Raw genomic sequence first — 19,826 nt, 5'->3', positions numbered from 1 at the left:
TGTGACAGCTCAACTCAAAACCTTATTATTAAATGACATTTTAAAACGGCTGCAAATGATATATTTTAACATTCTCCTGCCAGATCAAACTGATTTCCTTGACAACTTGAAGCACTTAAATGGAATAAATAGGTTCCCCCTTTTGTTCTTGGCCTGGTGAATACTGGCATGCTAAAATGGTATAATTACATGCTTGATAAATGAATGTTTCACACTCCCTCAACTGCAAACTTAAAGTGAATTGTTCTAAGATGAAACACAAAAAAAGCTGTTGTCATATTATTTTGATTTTCTGACACACTTGTCACCAACTTGCCTGATAAAACACGGTCAGTGCTGTATTAAACTGTGATTGTCTTGCTTCTGTAGGTGGTGAAATTGAAGGGTCAGGTCCTGTCAGTGATGTATCGTTTCCGGATGAAAAACAGAGAGTGGATGCTGATCCGAACCAGCAGTTTCACCTTTCAGAACCCATACTCTGACGAGATCGAGTACATCATCTGCACCAACACTAATGTGAAGTATGTTCTTTCTGTGTTCCACTATTTATCTAATAATTCAAATGTATTAAGACCATCAATCTAAATGGCTACAGTGGGGTGGGGGGGTAAAAGGAGAACTATAAAGAGTTTGAAGTTCCAGCAACACTGGTAGTGAAAGAAGAGCTTTATTACTTGACCCGTGTGTTTCGGCCTGTGGCCTTCATTCATCAATTGTGACAAGATGCCTAGCACCATTGTGGAGCCCCCCATGTTTATGACCCACTGCAGGGGTCATTTTAACTCCCTGATATTTTAAAAATGTATTTAACTCTGTTAAATTAAAACCCCATCCTCTCATATTTAATGACTCACTCATGAATTAGTGAATTCTGGAGTGGATGGAAAAAAATTATTGTTTACACATATTTTGTGTCAAAATATGTGTAAAAGGAGCCAAAAGTAGCTGGATGTGATTGCTGAATAAATATACAGCGGGGAAAATAAGTATTTGACACATCAGCATTTTTATCAGTAAGGGGATTTCCAAGTGGACTATTGACACAACATTTCCACCAGATGTTGCCATCAAGCCAAATATTGACGTCATACAATCAAATCAGAACATATAAGTATACAAGTTAAACCATAATAAATAAAGTGAAATGACACAGGGAATAAGTATTGAACACACTTTATTCAATACTTTGTAGAAAAGCCTTTGTTGGTGATTACAGCTTCTAGACGCCTCTTGTATGGATAGACCAGTCGTCTGCATTGCTCAGGAGTGATTCTGGCCCATTCTTCCACACAAACGGTCTTTAAATCTTGAAGGTTCCTTGGGCCTCTTTTATGAACTTTAATCTTCAGTTCTCTCCATAGATTTTCTATGGGATTTAGGTCAGGTGATTGACTGGGCCATTCAAGCAACTTGATTTTCTTTCTTTGAAACCACTTCATTGTTACCTTGGCCTTGTGTTTGGGATCATTGTCTTGCTGAAATGTCCACCCTCTTTTCATTTTTAGCTTCCTGGTAGATGGCAGCAGATTTTTATCCAGAATGTCCCGGTACATCTCTCCATTCATCCTGCCTTCAATAATATGAAGTCTGCCAGTACCCCTTGCTGAAAAGCAGCCCCAAACCATGATGCTTCCACCCCCAAACTTGACTGTTGGTATGGTGTTCTTGGGGTGGTGAGCAGTGCCATTTCTTCTCCAAACATGGTGTGTAGAATGACTGCCAAAAAGTTCAATTTCGCTTTCATCTGAACATACTATAGTCGTCCAATAATCCACAGGCTTCTCCAAATGCTGTTGCGCAAATTTTAACCGAGCCTTGACATGCTTTTTGTTCAGCAATGGAGTCTTGCGTGGTGAGCGTGCATGGATGCCATGGCGGTTCAGTGCATTGCTTATAGTTTTCTTTGAAACAACAGTACCTGCTGATGCAAGGTCTTCCTGAAGTTCTGTCCGAGTGGTTCTTGGCTCTTGGAGAACCCTCCTGATTATTCTTTGGACTCCTCGGACAGGGATCTTGCGTGGAGCACCTGATCGTGGCAGGTTTATGGTGAACTGATGCACTTTCCATTTCCGGATAATGGCCCCCACAGTGCTCACAGGAACATTCAGCATTCTGGAAATGCACCTATAACCATTCCCATCAAAATGCTTTTCAACGATAAGATTACGAAGATCTTGAGAGAGTTCTTTGCTTTTACCCATCATGAAGTCTTTCCTGTGTGCCTTCTGGGTAATGAGGAGCCTTTATAGGCCATCAATTAGGACTAAAGCAGCTGATATCAATTAGTACTGATAGGGGACAGGATTTCTCTATCAATACTGACAGATTTCAGGTGATCTCCTGGCTTTCTATGTCATTTTGCCCCTTGTTATCTCCATGTATTCAATACTTATTCCCTGTGTCATTTCACTTTATTTATTGTGGTTTAACTTGTATACTTATATGTTCTGATTTGTTTGTATGACGTCAATATTTGGCTTGATGGCAACATCTGGTGGAAATGTTGTGTCAATGGTCCACTTGGAAATCCCCTTACTGATAAAAATGCTGATGTGTCAAATACTTATTTTCCCCGCTGTATGTAGTTAGATAAAACATGAATAATTACTGCAGGGCCTAATAGGTCACGGGTTGAGCGGTGAGTCAGAACGGGGGAGTGTGTGAGGAACGTGTGGAGAACTGGGCAGGTTGCTGGCTGTATAATAGCAATGTCAAACTAGATTAAACAAATGAACTTTTTCAAGGAATGAGAATGACTAATGTAACCTTGAGGGTTTTTAAAGTTGCTAATAAAATTTGATCTCATCTTGTTGCAAGATGGGATCAAAATGACCCCTCCTGATGGCTCTAGTGTCAAGAATGGCTTCTTGACAGTCACCTTTCCATTGACACAATTTATGATTCAGTGAACAGTAGATGGATCAGCTGAAAGGCCAGATGTGTCTCTAAGGTCCTGTTGCTGAATTTCATTTTCCTGTTCCTTAAGGACCTGAAATTCACATACCTGCCACTTTTTCTGTTGTCCTCCATAGGCACAGGTTACTCAGATTTTACTGCATAGCGAGCTGACACGTGACACGTTTTGACTAATAGCTCTTTGGGAATCACCTTCTTGATGTTCAACTAAGGAAATGGGAAGAAATGATGTGTTTTTGGAACAGGCTAAATGTTACAAAGCCTAAAGTTCAAATTTAAAAGTGGTTCTTTGATAAGTTGTCATTCATTCCTTAAATTGAATTAACAAAAGGGGAAATAAATGTGAACATGAGTGAAAAAAGCTGCCATTGCCCGAAGAAAAATACAGAAAGAAATTCAGACAGCCTGGAGAACATCACTATAAACATTACAAGAAAGTCCGGCTCCTTCAAAACATTAAGGGTCACTTCACTGTAACAAGCAGAGTCTGTTTTTTGCCCTGCTATGTGTGGTTGTACAGAATATCTGCTGTACTGGTCCTTTGTTAAGATTAGTAAATAGTGGACTCGTTAGGTTAATATTAGCTAGTTTCTTCACTGCTGACTCTGCATCAGTGCAGGAATGTGGAGGAATGGAGTTAACGGTGTCGTCAGACACTCCCCTCACTTCTCTTTTTAAAGATAAAAGCGGCACCAATGGGTCGGTGTTGTTCATCTAATTTATTTGCACTGGTCTGATTTCAGCTCAGGCTGGGTCAGTGAGTGCAGGGTGCTGCCAGTTATATTCAGACTAGCTTAATCAGATCAATCAAGGTCATGACATGTTGTCTTATCATATATGTAATAAATGCTCAACCAGCCAATGTTGCACCAAACCAACGTCCTTCAGCTGACGAGACTGGTGTTAGTTACAGAGTGACAGAACGAGGGATTTTTAACGTTGTGTTTCTAAACATGCTAATTTTCTTTTGAAAACAAATAATTTCTATTTGCACATATTAACAATTATTTCATTACAAAAACAGTTTTTGACAAATCGAGTGAAAAGAAATGATTATTACTCATCTTGTCAGCTCGTATTTCCTCTTCCTGCTGTGGAGATGCTCCAGTGTACCTCCTGCATTTATTAAGGCTTTCTACAACTGAAGTGAGATCAAATAATGCTGCAGTGCATCGAGCTGAGGATGGAACTAATGCAAACTGAATAATGATAAAATCTCTACAGAGCACTTTGTATAATCCTATTTCTTTACACACGCCGATCAAAGTCTGATTTTTGGGATGGATTATTCTCTGTTTTCCTTTCATAAAGCAGAGAATAATGGATGCATCGATCTATTATTATTTAACAAATTCTCTCATGAAGAAATTGCCATGTGTCGCTCAGTCACAATGTTCTTTAGCAAAATGTACTCATGAGTAAATCGCCCTGCTGTGTGTTGACGCACTCATTGCTTGACTGGACATTTTGCTGGCAGCCTTTGGACTCGCTGTACGTTGTAGGTCTTCTTCAACAGAGCAAGATGCTGAGTTGAGGGTTCTCGAGTGTTCAGGAGAAATATGTTTGCATGTTTGTCAACAACCTGGAATCAGAAGAACTGAAAAATACTGATATGAAGTCTTTGGCTGTGCCTGTACTTTATACTCTATATGAATATTTCTATTTTTCTTTCAATACTTATTGTATTAAACTTAGAATTGATGTAATTGATCATTACATCATGTGGTAAGTACAACATGTCTGAAGTGTTTGTGTGGTGCTTTGCAGGCAGCTACAACAGCAGCAGGCAGAGCTCGAGGTTCAACAGAGAGATGGGCTGACTGCCTACGACCTTTCCCAGGTAACCCTCTTCTTTGGAGTTTGGGATTCGATGTAATTGAAACATTTGGATGTTTTTGCCTGTTTTGAGGGTTTTTATGTGAAAGGATTCTTCCTGTTTCCATTGCTTGACAAACATGACTGAAAGCATTGACAGCAGTGAGGTCAACTGAGATGGTTGCTGACGTTGTTCCTTTTTCTTAAAATGTTTGCAGTGTTTGATAAGAGAAACCTCAGCAGCTTGTCTTCATTTTGTCTAGGTTGCAGTTGTTTTTTTAAAATATACTTTTAAACCAATCAGCATCCAGCCTGAGATATGTGTTTACTGCATTTTTTTTTTTGGGTTAAATCATGCCTGAAACGCAAACCTGTACCCTCAGGTACCTGTGGCCAGCGTTGGCAGTGGAGTTCATGAGGCTGGAAAAAACATCGACAAGACAGAAGCCCTGTTCTCCCAGGAAAGAGATCCACGTTTTGCTGACATGTACACCAGCATCTCCGGCTGTAGGCGCGCGCGCACACACACACACACACACACACGTACACGTGTCTTTATATCCTTGTGGGGACACGCTTTCCCTAGCTGCTTTTCTACCATCAAAAATGAATGCCTGACCCTGACCCTGACCATAACCTAATTGTAACATTTTGAGGCTCGACAATGCTTTCAAACTCACGGGGACCAGCATGTTGGTCCCCACAATTATAGTAAACTTCCAATTTTAGGTCCCCACAAAGATGTTAATATCCGTCCACACACGCACACACATCTGCTGTTCAACAACACAAACTGGACCACATTTCTGTTGCTGGTCAGTGATTTATCACTGCTTATTTGTTGCAGTGATAAATCACCTGCGCAGACAACTAGAAAAAGCTACTGGCCTCTCAGCTTGACAAACTCAAGCTGTTGTTAACGGGAGACGGACACACCGTTTGTTTGTTAGTTTTTCCCTGCATCACTAACTGAATACATGCAGGAACCATGGCAATGACATGCAGACAGTTTGCAAGTGCACAGTTAGGTGTTAGCAGAGGGTCCAGCATACTTAGCAAACCCATTATTAACTTCAGAGTGTAATCATCTGTTGTTTTGGTTCCCTGTCCATGTGTGAAGCGGGAGATAAGAAGATGATGGTTCCCTCCTCTACAGCTGGAGGACAGCAGCTCTATTCCCAGAGTTCTCCCTTTCAGCAGGGACATTCGGGCAAAACTTTCAGGTACATGTTCATGGTACATGATGTTCCTTGGACTGGGAACACTGGGAACATCGTCTGGTTCTAATTGCACTGTATTCCTCCATAGAAAGGTGGAGTATAACTTACCTGTTTTTTGTCTCGTGTGTGTGTGTGTGTGTGTGTGTGTGTGTGTGTGTGTGCGCGCACGCATGTTTTCATGTAAGCAGTTCTTCTGTGATCCATGTCCCTGGTGTGAACGACATCCAGCCATCAGGTTCAGCCAATCAAAATCTAGCTCAGATCTCCAGACAGCTTAATCCAGGCCAGGTAGCGTGGTCAGGGAACCGACCCCCCTTCTCTGGACAGGTAACACACACTGACATGCACACACACACACACACACACACACACTATTATTATGTGACTATGTGCGCTAAAATTGACCCTCACAACTAAATACTAACCCTTAAACTAGACAAAGTTCTCAGTTTAAGAACTCGCTCTAAGAAACCAGGCAGAATGTCCTCACTTTAAAGACCTCATAGTACCGTATTGTCCTAACAGAGCACGCTGCTCTTATACTGATGGATAGTTGTGGTTCCTGGAATTTCTAACAGTAGAATGGAAGACAGACACACACACACACACACACACACACACACACACACACACACACACACACACACACACACACACACACACACACACACACACACACAGTGTTCATTTCTAAAGTTAAATAAATACCTAGAGTCAGCTGCTCCTGTACCCCAGACTCCAGTCTCTGGTGCTTGTTAGCAGATGGACTTGTTGCCATATTCTGTGTCTCTGTTTCACATTCTTGCAAAGTGACTTGCACGCAGCATATGTTTCTTAATAGGCTCATCCGTCTTCCACATGCACGGCCACACTTGTCAGGTCATTCCACTGGACTGAATTCTTTGTTCAGTCAGAAAACAGCCAGATGATACAAGAGATAAACACTGTTGGATGAAACAATCAAAATTATTACCTAATAAGAGAAAAGACCTCGTGTTCTAAATTTAACAACCAGCTCTTTGCCATCTCCTGTCGCCGGGCAGTTACAACATTAAATAAGAACAAATACCTTAAAATACAAATACCTATCAAAGATGCAGTATATATAAGTACAATCATGTAATCAATTATGCAAACCAAGTAAGTTTTTACTAGTCTTGACTTTGACCCAATTTTCACCAAAAAGAAAATCAACTCGAGCTGATCGTATAAAATTTGATCAGGATACCTTGAACACTGTGGGACTGCTAACAGACGGACAGAAGCTCTTACAATAAGCTACTTGCATATCATCCCATGAGGTCACGCTGTGTCATTATGTATTTCAGGAAAACTGGCGAAACGGAGAAGCAGTGTGTAAAAGAAAAAACCAAAACACGTCTCACTACTTCCATCAGAATTAAGAGGATGAGTAGTTGTCAGGTGCTGCTAATCAAAGGCAGATTGTTAACTGATCAGCAGCAAGTGTAACAATCGGTTCCTGTACACTAACGACCTCAACATAACTGGACGTCATGGCAGGTGCAGGTCAAGCACAGTAGCACCTTGCAGACATTGAGTCGAGCACGTTTCCAGAGTCAAATGCGAGGCCGTCTGTCTGAGGCCTAAAGCTTGGGTCGTGCAACATGAAAATGACATCTGCAGACAATTTATAACAGAGCGGCTGGACCAAAGACAAACTCGAGGTGCAATGGCAAAGTCAAATTTCAGACCTCAACCCAATTAAAATGCTGTGTTTGGACCAAACTTCAAATAATTGAAGCCAGATTGTAAAGTGGGCAAAACTTCCCCCACAGCAACAGAACGACTGATAAAGTCGTATAGGACAAACACACTCTCCCTCACGCTAACATGCTGTATGCCACAGTCTGGAAATTAGTGCCCAAATAACAGAATATGCAGTACTTTGGTGAAGTTAAATTGGTGTAGCGCATGTATAACTGTCATAGAAAATAATTTGTACAAAGTCATTTAGCTAAGTTTGGATTCAAAGGCGGATAAATAAGTAAATGTATTTTCTTTCTAAAGGGTCGGTATTCAGTATGTGTGATAGATGTAGACTACAACCCTGGTTTGCTTTGTTTCAAGATTCAACGCGTTTATTGTCGTGTTTGCAAAGTAAAAGCATTTCTCTGTACAATGAAATTGTTTCTCTGCTGTCCACACAGAAGCAGGTTAATATGTGCAAACAGATCAAATACAAATAGCATTAATAAACAAGTGGAGACAAAAAAATGAAGCGTTAAATAGATTTATGTGCAAAGAGCTATGAGCTTAATATGCTGGTTTGATATGTGAGAAAATTATTATTACGTTTAGGTGGATTTTAACCACTGTCTTTGTTCTAAAGTCCAGTAAAGCCCAGTCCAGTCCTTTTGGTATTGGTTCTGGCCACAGCTACCAGACTGATCCAGCCTCCTACAGTCCGCTGTCCTCCCCGGCCACTTCCTCCCCCAGCGGCAATGCCTACTCAGGACTGACAAACCGCAGCACAGCTTTTGGTAAGCACGTCTGTTTGCCTCTTATTCTCATTGTGTTCTGTTTACATGTATAACTTGGTCTTTACTGGCATGTTCACATCCTGTCATGTGGTACAAATAAAGGTACAGCCCACTGTTGCATGATTTCCATCCTCCCCACACACGAGCTGCATAACAAGCGAGTTTCCACAGTCCACCATCTGTCAAAGGACAACATAAAAGTTCGTTGTTACTTTCTTCAAATGATTGACTTGTTATTAAGTGATGATTAGTGACTATTTCACAGAGTATTTAAATAACAGTATGAATCTTCACTTAATCCCAGACTGAGTCAAAAGGTTTTTCTTCCTATTAAAATGATGTTGTCTGAAAATTCATTTCAGCATTGAAAGCATTCGAAAAATAGAATGCAGAAGTGAATCGACTGTACAGTTCAATTCAATTCTATTCATATAGCGCCAAATCACAACAAGTCGCCTCAAGGCGCTTCATAGATACAGAGAAAACCCAACAATCATATGACCCCCTATGAGCAGCACTTTGGCGACAGTGGGAAGGAAAAACTCCCTTTTAACAGGAAGAAACCTGCGGCAGAACCAGGCTCAGGGAGGGGCGGGGCCATCTGCTGTGATTGGTTGGGGTGAGAGAAGGAGTTCAGTTGTGTAATTTCTGTGGAGTGGAAATGCTTGAAGGTAACAGTTATAATGATTCATGTAGCAAAGAAAATAATTTGCATCTTCAAGAAAAAAGACTTGTCTGCACAGTGGAGCTGCTAAAGAAAGAAAGTGTGTTAGAGAGGCTGCAATGCTTCTTTGTGACAGCTAATATCCTTACAAATGATAAAGTCAGACAGCTTCTCCCATACAGGACCTTACGTTATAAACTCAGGAGTCCTGTTTGTGCTTGTTGTGACTGAACCTTGTTAAAGTGTGTTCACAGACTAACATGGCAGCAGAGTCTGGGAGGTGTGTCATTACTGTATTTGCACTAATAGTGGAGGGTTTGAGGTAATCACAGGAAAGACTTATATTCCATTATTCAGTGCTAAAGATATCCCACATGTAGTTTCCAATAGTTCGCCTCTCCCAATAGGACGTGTGAAGTGATGTTGGCTCCAACGTCCTGGACCGTTAGTGTGTTTGTGGAGTTGTCCTCTCCATGTCAGCATACGTGTTTCTTCAACCAGATGTGTAAATGTAGATGAAGCAGCTGGAGGAATAAAAAGCTGTGTGGATGGAGAAAAGGGAAAATGTGGCTCGTAGCAGGAAGAGCTTTGAGCTCTCAATAAATCGGAGCAGCTTTTTCCATTCAGTGAAATAGCTGGCTTACTGTGAACTAATACTTTGTATTTTAACCTTTCATACTGTCATAATCCTGTTTGAGCCTCTACTGTATTTTGGAGGCCTAGTTTGAAGGATGTTTTCAGGTTTCTAACCCTGATGAGCAAATAGGCTCAAACATTAAGCCACTAATGTTTTACCAGTATTTCTACTTTTTATAGCATGTATCTAGACAACCAGCATATGCTTATGTTGAAAAAGTATTTACTATCAGTGTAACAGGAACTAAATAAAAAAACATCCTAAAAAGCTTCACAAACTCTCGTGGTTCTTTGACACACATATAGAAAAAGGTCATTCTGCCTCCGACAGTCTGAAAGTGTCTTTACTGACGGAGGGGAACTTTTTTGTGGAACATTTGCACATAGAGATGAAAGTACGATCATTAAAGTTGCTTTCAAGATTTCAAAAGAAAGCATAAATCTTTACAACCATGAACCAAACATAATAATCCAGATCTTGGTGCCATTTTCAGTCAGGAAGGAGGCAAACATTTTCACACCACTGTATGTGTGTAAAACACTACAGGCTACATGCAGTTACACCACAAGTAGTTTTAGCTTCAGCTTAGCATGATCTTTTAACGTGGGCGAGCTGTAGCTCTGGAGGTAGAGCAGATCATCTACTGTTCGATCCCCGGCTCCCCCAGTCTGCATGCAAAGTATCCTTGGGCAAGATACTAACGATAAGTTGCATCTTCTGCATCCATGGGAGCATGAACATGCATGAATGTTAGCTAGAAAGCACTAAAAGAAGAACGTTTGTGTGAACAGGTGTAGAGCGCTTTGAGTGCTCCGGAGAGTAGAAAAGCACAATATAGGAAACAGTCTGTTTACCATTTACCATGTTAATTACAAGTAATGCTTATCATGTTGTATGTATTCTACAAAAGGTCTGTATATTACAGATAATGGATAAGCATTACCAACTTCAAGAAAAAACAATGATTGGTTGTCATGGCTTATATTTTCCATATTCAGTTCAATTAAGATTCAGTTTCCTGGTTTTGAAGTAAATACATGGATGGGAAAGCAGAGCAGACAGAACAGGAGGAGACTGATGTCTGACTGTCTGACAGCCACCATTCATAGACATCAGTATTTTTACAAGCCACTTTAAAAGTGAGAAGAATAACACAGCAGAGCTGCATCTGTGTGTGGGAGCTATGAAATCATTTTTTGGTTTCAATGAAGTTCTGGTTTCCTGAGCTTTTTCCATGCTGAGATGTTTTGTGGTGTTTGCAGTGTTTAATAAGAATCTGTAGGTCTATTAATATTGTATTATTATTGTAGCTGCATCAAAGCCTGAAACGTGTGGACGTTCTTTGAAAACACATTAATGTGTAATTATGTTTTCCAACAAATTGATGCATTTTCCTAAACTTATAATTGAGCAGGTGCAGGCAGAGTTAGGATTATTAATTATTATTATTTTAAACTGGGAGGACTAAGAAGACAGAACTCAGTTGACAGCAGTCTGCAATACACTGGCATCTTTAACCCTCTGGGGTCGCCGGACGCGCCGGCGCATCAAAATCACATGACCAATTTAAGAGGACACAGCTACAAGATGCAGCACGTCAGAGTCTACATACCAGTTTTTGAATTGTGTCGATGGGCCACGTAAAACCAGAGTTATGATTAAAAAAATACACGCGACGTTTTTTCTGAACAAACCAGCGGCGTTTACAGCGGGAAGGACGGTAAAAACGGCGTTTTCTACAGACATCGCTAGCAAACACTCTCCGCTTGCCAGTGAAAAAAGAAAAAACACCCCTTCCCTATTGGTGTTAGAGTTTACATGTCAGCCAATCAAAAAAATGATAAGGCAACATGTGACATTTGGTTGTTTGGGGAGAAGGGGAAGATTTTAGGAGTGACACCCGCGACGGAAAGCGGGCGAGCGAAAGAGAGAGAGAGCGAGTTTCCATATGTGAGACATTAGTGAGTTCAGCGTGTTTGGAGGCTGTAGTTCGTGTGTTGTGTAGTTATTGTCTTGTATTGTGTGTCAGTGAGACTGCTGAATTTCTCATTTGCTCTAAAAAAGCCGTCAAAGGCAGATTCCAGTGTAAACGCTGTTCCCACATGGAAAACTGGACGGATGCACCTCCTGCTGTCAGACCTGCAGGTTCAGGCCTGTGCTGTTCTCCTCTGTCTTATACTGAACACAAACTACATTTTTGGACTGGCACAAATAATTTGTGTGCCTTCTTCTTTGATGCAGCACACCTGATTGTTCTGTAAATAGATTTAAATGGTTATGTAAAAAACGCCCGAGGCCTTGGCTGCATTTTTAGGTAAATAGTACCAAATAACTTTGTTGTTTGCAAAACTTGTGCATAATTTTTAGAAATGTACAATTTCTATTTGCATTCCAAGTTATGAAAATGATTCGTTAAACATGTTTGTGGGTTTTACAGTAAAAAATAGAACTTTTTTCTACTCAGATTTTGAATTTTTTGTCTGAATTTAGATCAACTGTGCTAATATAGTATACCAAAATGAAAAAATAACTCAAATTTCAGATATTTGAGGTTGTGGTGAAAATAATTATACCAAACAAGGCAAAAAAAAAACATATTTTAAAGGTGAAATATAGAGGTAAAATCAAAAGTAGTCAAAAACGGCCAATTATACCCTGGACTCCAGAAGGTTAAAGTATACAACATTTGATATGCCAATGCATCGACCAGTTTTTCAGTAAATTACTATCTTGTATTTTTTTTAAACGGGTAAGATCTTCCCTTTTATTCTAGTTGTTTAAGCACACCGCCTTTCTTTAATTCACCTTTCTGTATAAGCCCAAATTTACACTGTTTATTGGAGCTTAGATAACCAGAACTGATCCTTTTGAGATGAAACCAAAAATGGTAAATGGTCTGTATTTGTATAGCGCTTTACTCAGTCCCTGTGGACCCCAAAGCGCTTTACACTACATCCAGTCATCCACCCATTCACACACTGGTGATGGCAGCTACATTGTAGCCACAGCCACCCTGGGGCGCACTGACAGAGCGAGGCTGCCGGGCACCAGTGAAACCAGTCATAAAAGGTTTCAATAAGTAAAGCTGTGAAAGAATCATTAGCAGCACTTGTTTCCTCCTGGAATAATTATGAATTAGGTTTTTGCCGTGATAGAGCAGCCAGAGTCTAATAACAGGCTAAGTGGGGTACAAGAAATGAAGGTTTAATATTAGCACAAAAAAAAGAAAAATGTTGGCTCACCTGGGCTGATAATAGATTGTATTATTTAAAGTGACAAGATATGAAAAAACCCATTGTATCGCATTATTTTCACAGAATCACATAGTTTGCTTTACAAGCAATACTAGTAATACTTCATAGAAATGTCCTGAACAAACAAACATTATTTTGACATGTTTCTCTTTGGAAGATTAGGTGAAGTACAGGTTTTTTTGTTATATTTTCTTTTTTTTTTCATGTTGCGAGATGACTGCTGATGGGATGTGTAATCTTTGGCATTATACATTCAATTAGAAACATTTCGGGGATCATGTTTCTGTATCTTTTCTCTAGAATTGTAAACAGGATCTGTTGTAATTGTTTATCCAGTTCCAACTCCATGTTCTTTAACTATACTAAAATGTAAATAAAGCCTTTTTAATCTCCTACTAGGCCTCGGTGCAGCCCTGCAGCTCTTTCTTTGTCATGTTGGCACGTTTTCACCGTTTTTACTCAGTGACTCTTATCAGTTGCTGACTGACTTAGTGACACTAGTCTAAATCACGAGGTAGGCAGTTTGACTAATGGGTTAGCCTGTCAGGGTTACAACACGACTGTTCGGCTTCAAGTCTCCAATGACAAAGACGCTCTTGGGCATATTTGACATTCATCATGTTCACAGTGTTCATAAGTAGAGCCCAGTGGTTTTATTCTGAATTAAAGTTTCTTAAAAAAATGTAAAAAGCTATTCAGCTGGAATACAATAAGTAGGCAACTGTTTGACCAGAACTCCTGTAAAGGTACTGAATGTTATACTTACGTTACCTTCTTATCCACTGCCGAACACGACTGCTCAATTTAAATTGTGTACGCAGAGTTTGGACAGTGAAAGGAACTTTCCCAAACTGTGAGCTACAACATGGCATCAAGTGACAGGTTGTAGATTAGACATCAAGGACCGAAAGTCCTCAGAGGTCGACTCTTACTTAATGGACCTACTGTAACATCAGTCATTTCATTTTATTGGTCACCTCACACAGCATTAATGGCTGGCTAACAGGGTCATGGAAAACACAAGAGTTACAGTGCAGTTACAGACATCCAGCTGCTCCGACTCATTATGTATATTGTAAAAGTTATCGGACTCAAGTAAGCTCAAAACTCCCACTTGATGGTCTTTTAATAGACGCACATTAGATTATCTTTTGTGCTCTCTATTGCCAAATTAACTCCATGCACCTTCCATGTTTAAGCCCCTTTTCCATTAGTACCCACTCAGATCGATTCAGCATGGTGCGCCACGGTCTTCAGGGTTTTCCATCTGTCCAGGGTCATAGTATCTGCTACCTCGCTCGGGGCTCCAAGCGATCCAAGCTGCTACTAACTGTGACGTCATCAGACTGCATGCCGGTCGGTAGCGTCACTCGATGAGTCTTGAGAGCGTCTTGTTCACTAAAATTTAAACTACCGTCTTTGAAACCTGGACATGAGGAAAATGGCTCCAAAAAAAACGCCGTGTTCCCCCGAGTCTGAAGAAAAGCCACAAAGTCCTTAAAGTTCACCTTTTTTGTAGGGTTCATGTCGCGGGACATTCATACGCGTTGCTATGACGACAGCAACGCAGTTAGGTTGTACCGGATTGTAACGGAAAACAAGTCAATCAGAGTAGAGTCGTGGCGAGTCCTTCCAAGGAGGTACTAGTGGAAAAGATTTACTGTCTTAACCTCATGCACCTGTTCATGAAGTCAGTGACGGTGTCAGTGTTGCATATGTTATAGATGTATATACGTTACACATTTATGATAAACTGTCGCTGTGTGTGCTCCAGTTAATGGGTTTATGGGTTTAACTGGTGTTTTAAACGCATCTTTGTCTGACCCTTATCAACGGGTCCAAACACTCCCAAAGGGGCAAAGTCCTGCAATGTCCCCACCACATGCAGGCACAGACTGCACTAATGTACTCTACCTGAATGTAGCATCCCCATATCAGTTTAAATAAAATACATTTTTAAATGCATACATCATAAAATATAGCAGTTGGGTAATACTTTGAAATCGACCAGAGTTATTGGTCCAGCAGGTTACTCAGAGTTGACATCAGATACTGAATAAATCAGTTTGTCTTTCATAGCTCCGACTCGATTTTCCATCTTTGGTAGATGCAACACGCCTCATTGGAAAATGTCTGATTTTAGTTGCACATCAAATGTCTCTTTAAAATCCACTAATACAATCATTCCTTCTAATTCCACTGCTGTTAATGCCACAGTATGATTAAGCCTGTCCATCCAATCATCCAGTCTCTTCCATTTATCCTTGTCAGGGTTAGTTAAGCTATCCCACTAACTGCATGTCTTTGGACTGTGGACTGAACCCACGCTAACACAGGGAGAACATGCTAACTCCACACAGACAGACCCCACCAGGTGGCGAAGTCGAACTTAGGACCTTCTTCCTATGAGGCAAGCGCACCACATGCGGCCCTGATTAATACTACCCATCAGTAGTTAGCAGTGTTAATGTCGAGTCCATCTGTTTAGGGTGTAATGGGAGCTTTGTGTGCCTTGAGGCAGCTGTCGTTGTGATTTAGTACTTTATATAAATAAAATTGAAAGATTTATCTGAAATTGTTGCGTTGGTCTCTATAACATTGTTAACGTGCTGCTCTAGGGCAATAGTAAAAAACTGGCCAAACACATTAGCTGTGTCTTATGGAGAAACATCAGGAAAAATAAATGCATTGCTCATCCTGTGGGGGGGGGGCACTGTGACTCCCTGTGGAATAAGGTTGGTGAAGGGCTTAAAATGGAGTGTGGTGGTGTTTTTAGATTAAAACACAAAATGTAACCACATGTTGGAAATCTCTTTGCTTTCTTGTAGAATTGTGTTTCATTTATTTTATTTTTTCTGTTGAAATCACAACAGCATAGTTGGCGAGTTTCAATAACACTCCTGGCAACGGCAGCATTTCTCAACACCCATATAGGTCAGGGTTTGGGTCGGGCTTTTTTAGAATGAAAAATCTTTCAACAAAGAAAACTAAAACTAAGATGAGCTTTATCTGAAAAGATTGCATCTTCGAGTTCTTAGCATGTGGCCAAAAAAGACAAACCTAACCTGCTTAGCTTTGTTGGGTTTGGATTTTTTTAAATATATTTATATTATATTGAGCAAGAGATTTGATCAAACAATGATGTTTTAGCCGAACAGCCAACCGTGGTTCGTTTACAGTAGGGTGTTTTCAAATCCCGATCAAATGATGTCAAAGAAGTTCTTCTTGGATTTAAGATTTATTAAATATTGTAATAAGTCAGTGCCTTCTCTACCATTTTTAAATCCTGGAGCGTTTCCGCAGGTCCCTCCTCCCTGCAGCTGTCAGACTGCTTCCAACAAACACAGATGTTTACATCTGCGCTGTAACTTGCACATGTTATCAACCGATTCACACTATAACCAGGGTTTGCCTCTTATCTGTATTTAATTGAATTTTATTTAATTACGGTACAGGAGTCTGTGGTAACCACTGTCCTTGATGTAAATATGTAAACATTGTGTATGTTTCTGTTCTGTGTCCTGTTTGTTTGTATATGTGTCTTTCTTGCAGCTGTTACACCCAAATTTCCCCTTGTGGGACAATTAAAGGATTATTCTATTCTATTCTAAATACTTTGTGCATCAAAGGATCTGTCAGAAATGTTTTCACGAATAAATAAATGTGTTTTCAGATGTGTCCGGTGAAAGCAGTCAAAGTGGAGCCCAGTTCCAGGGTCGCCCCAGTGAGGTCTGGTCCCAGTGGCAGAATCAGCATCACTCCCAGCAGACTGGGGAACAGCACACACACCCCAACCCTAGCCAGACAGAAGTCTTCCAGGTAATGCTGAGGGAGACTGTCCTGCTGCTGGACTCTGTGTAGTTGGTCAGCCTTCCAGCTGCTGGCTGCTGACCAGTGTACACAGATATGTAATATGTCTGATAAGAGCCGTGTCCTCTGCACACCTCGAACCTCTGACTCTCCATCCCTGTGTGTCTCTGCAGGACATGTTACCCATGGCTGGAGATCCCACCCAGGGAACAGCCAACTATAACATCGAGGACTTTGCTGATCTTGGGATGTTCCCACCCTTCTCTGAGTAATATCCGCCTTTCTCCATCTTGCTCCTGCTCAGAACTGGACTGATGTATGCATTTATCTCATGTTCTGTCTCGTTTTTCTGTATAGCTAAATCACCAACACAGCCATGTTAGTCACGATGAATGTCTGGGTGGACATCGTCATTTGCACACATACAAACGTACAGCGCACTGTTGGTTAGGCTCCAGGATCTGCAGTATGTGCCAGTGAACATACACATACCTCATCTCTGCAGAGAGGCGCCTCTGTCAGGCGTAAAGAACATTACTGTTTTTGGTTCGCTCTCAAAAAGTGTCTAAAACTGCTTTCTGCAATTAGTGTTAGCAGAAGCAGATTACAGGTACACCTGTCAGAAATGATTGCTACTATATTAGATTTTATACTTCCTATCTTACAGACTTGTGTGTAAATGGTCATTACTGACACAAGCTTTAGCTGCATCCATGTGGAAGACTGTAAAAAGTGGACTGCGATAACACTCGGTTAGCAAAGTCCCAGCACTCTTCTCATTTCCCTTTTTTGTAACCGTAAGTAAGCAAAGCATCAGTCTGATTTTGAGTGCACTGCATACCTGTTGGCTTGTCAGCCACAAGTTATCGGCCAGGACACGTTTTTCTTCCTTTTTTCACTCTTGTGAGGACCATAATTTACTAAATCAGCATCTTGTTGTGCTTGATATAACTTGAAATTATTAACTGAGAGCAGAATCTCACAGGGGAAGTGTTTATGCTGAATTGACAGATCAAGGGGAATGAAAGCCGTTGTCCCCTCGACGTCCACGCATTCTCACTTTAGTTTGTCATCAGGTGGACACTCCGACTGTTGGTTATTAGGGGAAAAATGCAAGTGTCTGGCATCTTTGCTCTGCCTCTGCGTTTAAGATCCGGAGCCTGTGGTCCTCTTTTATACGGTGTGTAATGGTGACAGAGTTTCTACACCAGCGTAGCAGTAACCTTAACTGGGTCTGTTTGTCTCAGTTCTGTTATAGCTTCCATGTATCACTACTCAACACGACAGAGAAAATGTCTCAGTGCCACACAAATGGCAGAATCACCGGTTGCATAAAGGGTTGACGATGTCCACCTCCATCTGTCTGAAATGGCCTCTTGCACATCATTACCAACTCTGCCAAACAGCAGCAGGAGATGAGACGCTCACCTCCGGTTGATGCTGCAAACGCTCTCTCCATCAACTTTCTTGTATTACCCTATATGTAGTGATGTCGTAATCTCTAGAAAGAAAACTTGATGCGCCCATAGAAGGATTCTCTGTATACATAAAACTAAATTTTTTACAAAAATCTCATTGCAGAAAGTTGCTAAGGCTTGAAGTGCACTTCATGAAGCTAACTGCTAATCACACCAGCCTGCTTTAAAAAGGGAAAAACCGCCATACCGTCCTAGCAAAGCGCAGTATAAACTAGTGTATTCGGTGTTCTTCAGCTCTCGCTACTTGAATTTATTACTTTATAATCTTTTCAACGATTAAGAGACTAAAACTTTGTAGTGGGGGAGCTTTTACATGCTAGATTGTATAATGTCTCAGACTGATGGGAGAACCTTCAAACATCCTTTTGCTAAAGATCTCAAATTGATGGTTTTATTGTTTTTTTTATGTTGTTGTAAATAATGTGATTTTTATGTCGACTCGTGTTACTTTCACACAGTACATTTTTGTGTAGGTTTTAATGATATCGTGTCCAATGTGAGTGCATATTTAACTATTGGTATTTAGTTAGTAGGTTAATTGTACATTGAGTTCTAGATCTGTATAAAATGTGTAAATGTGACCCATAATTTTTGTGTAACAAATTGTGCTTGTGACAATAAATTCTTATTGGTTATGTGGCTTTTGTTAGAGGTTCCGTCTTTCATTACTCAGGAGTCACTTCGCTCCTAACCCTTAACTAAATAATTTTATCATAAAAACTCTTTACAGATTTTCATATACTCTAAAACTGAACTGCAAAAAATAAACATGTCGATCGCCCTTTGAAGATCTCCCTCTGTATTTGTAGGTAGGGCTGGGTTCTGCTTTTTAGCCACATCCTAAATGGGACAATTTACAGTTAGCCTCGGAAATACAGATTAGTCTGGCCCAGGGGTCGGCAACCCTGGGCACGCGTGCGAAGGCTTAACTGATGGCACGGCCATAGCTGGACTGGCCATCGGGCATACCGGGCATTTGCTCGGTGGCCCAATGATTTTTTTTATTATTTTTTTTTGTAACGGTATAAACAATGAAAGGCGTTGGACTGGCCAGATGCTGGCCGGTGTGTAAAAATAACTAGATGTTTGGTGGTGGCATCGCGGAGCTTCCTCAGATTCAGTAAAATTAACAAGTGGTGGAGGCCAGCAGGTGGATGAGGGAGATCGGAGGCAGGAGGAGGAGAGACCCGAGGCGGCCGCTGGTCCGAGCGTCAGGTGAACTGAACTTCAGGTAAGAAGTTATGAGCTGCAGTCCATCTGGGTCAGATATAAACCAGGTTTAGCTGGAGTTTATTTTCATTGTGCTGACTTTTTACAGTCAGTTACAATAACTCGTACTGCTACTAGCTAGCAGGACGGAGTTTCTATACAGCTGTTGCTATGAATTTACTAATAGTAAAATTTATTTTATTCATAAGGTTAGTTATTAGAGTTGCCAACCGTCCCGTATTCAGAGAAATTATTACGCGTTTGGTGTTGAGCTGAAAAAGAACACAGTTTGTCCCGAACTTCAGCTAGAATGGAAAAAGAC

General features: G+C 40.7%; 1 protein-coding gene across 5 annotated transcripts in view; it reads left to right on the top strand.

Annotated features, from left to right (window-relative positions):
* Positions 1-18,934, top strand: part of arnt2 (aryl-hydrocarbon receptor nuclear translocator 2) — a 65,355-nt gene extending 46,421 nt beyond the window's left edge. For 3 of the 5 annotated variants that reach the window (XM_085278657.1, XM_085278640.1, XM_085278653.1), the window contains 8 exons: positions 370-521; positions 4,684-4,756; positions 5,115-5,238; positions 5,852-5,954; positions 6,137-6,278; positions 8,302-8,452; positions 16,681-16,826; positions 16,991-18,934. In XM_085278657.1, the coding sequence (XP_085134783.1) occupies positions 370-521; positions 4,684-4,756; positions 5,115-5,238; positions 5,852-5,954; positions 6,137-6,278; positions 8,302-8,452; positions 16,681-16,826; positions 16,991-17,089 (990 nt within the window). In that variant the 3' untranslated portion in view covers positions 17,090-18,934. The remainder of the gene's footprint in view (positions 1-369; positions 522-4,683; positions 4,757-5,114; positions 5,239-5,851; positions 5,955-6,136; positions 6,279-8,301; positions 8,453-16,680; positions 16,827-16,990) is intronic. The other 2 variants (XM_085278663.1, XM_085278648.1) reach the window with 1 other exon arrangement.
* Positions 18,935-19,826: the final 892 nt, after the last annotated feature.

The sequence above is a fragment of the Mchenga conophoros genome, linkage group LG1, assembly GCF_057382185.1.
Source record: "Mchenga conophoros isolate Kocher_MC1m ecotype Shallow Benthic linkage group LG1, M_conophoros_male_GT1.1, whole genome shotgun sequence".
Classification (NCBI taxonomy): Eukaryota; Metazoa; Chordata; class Actinopteri; order Cichliformes; family Cichlidae; genus Mchenga; species Mchenga conophoros.
This window is presented reverse-complemented; position numbering and strand designations above follow the sequence as displayed.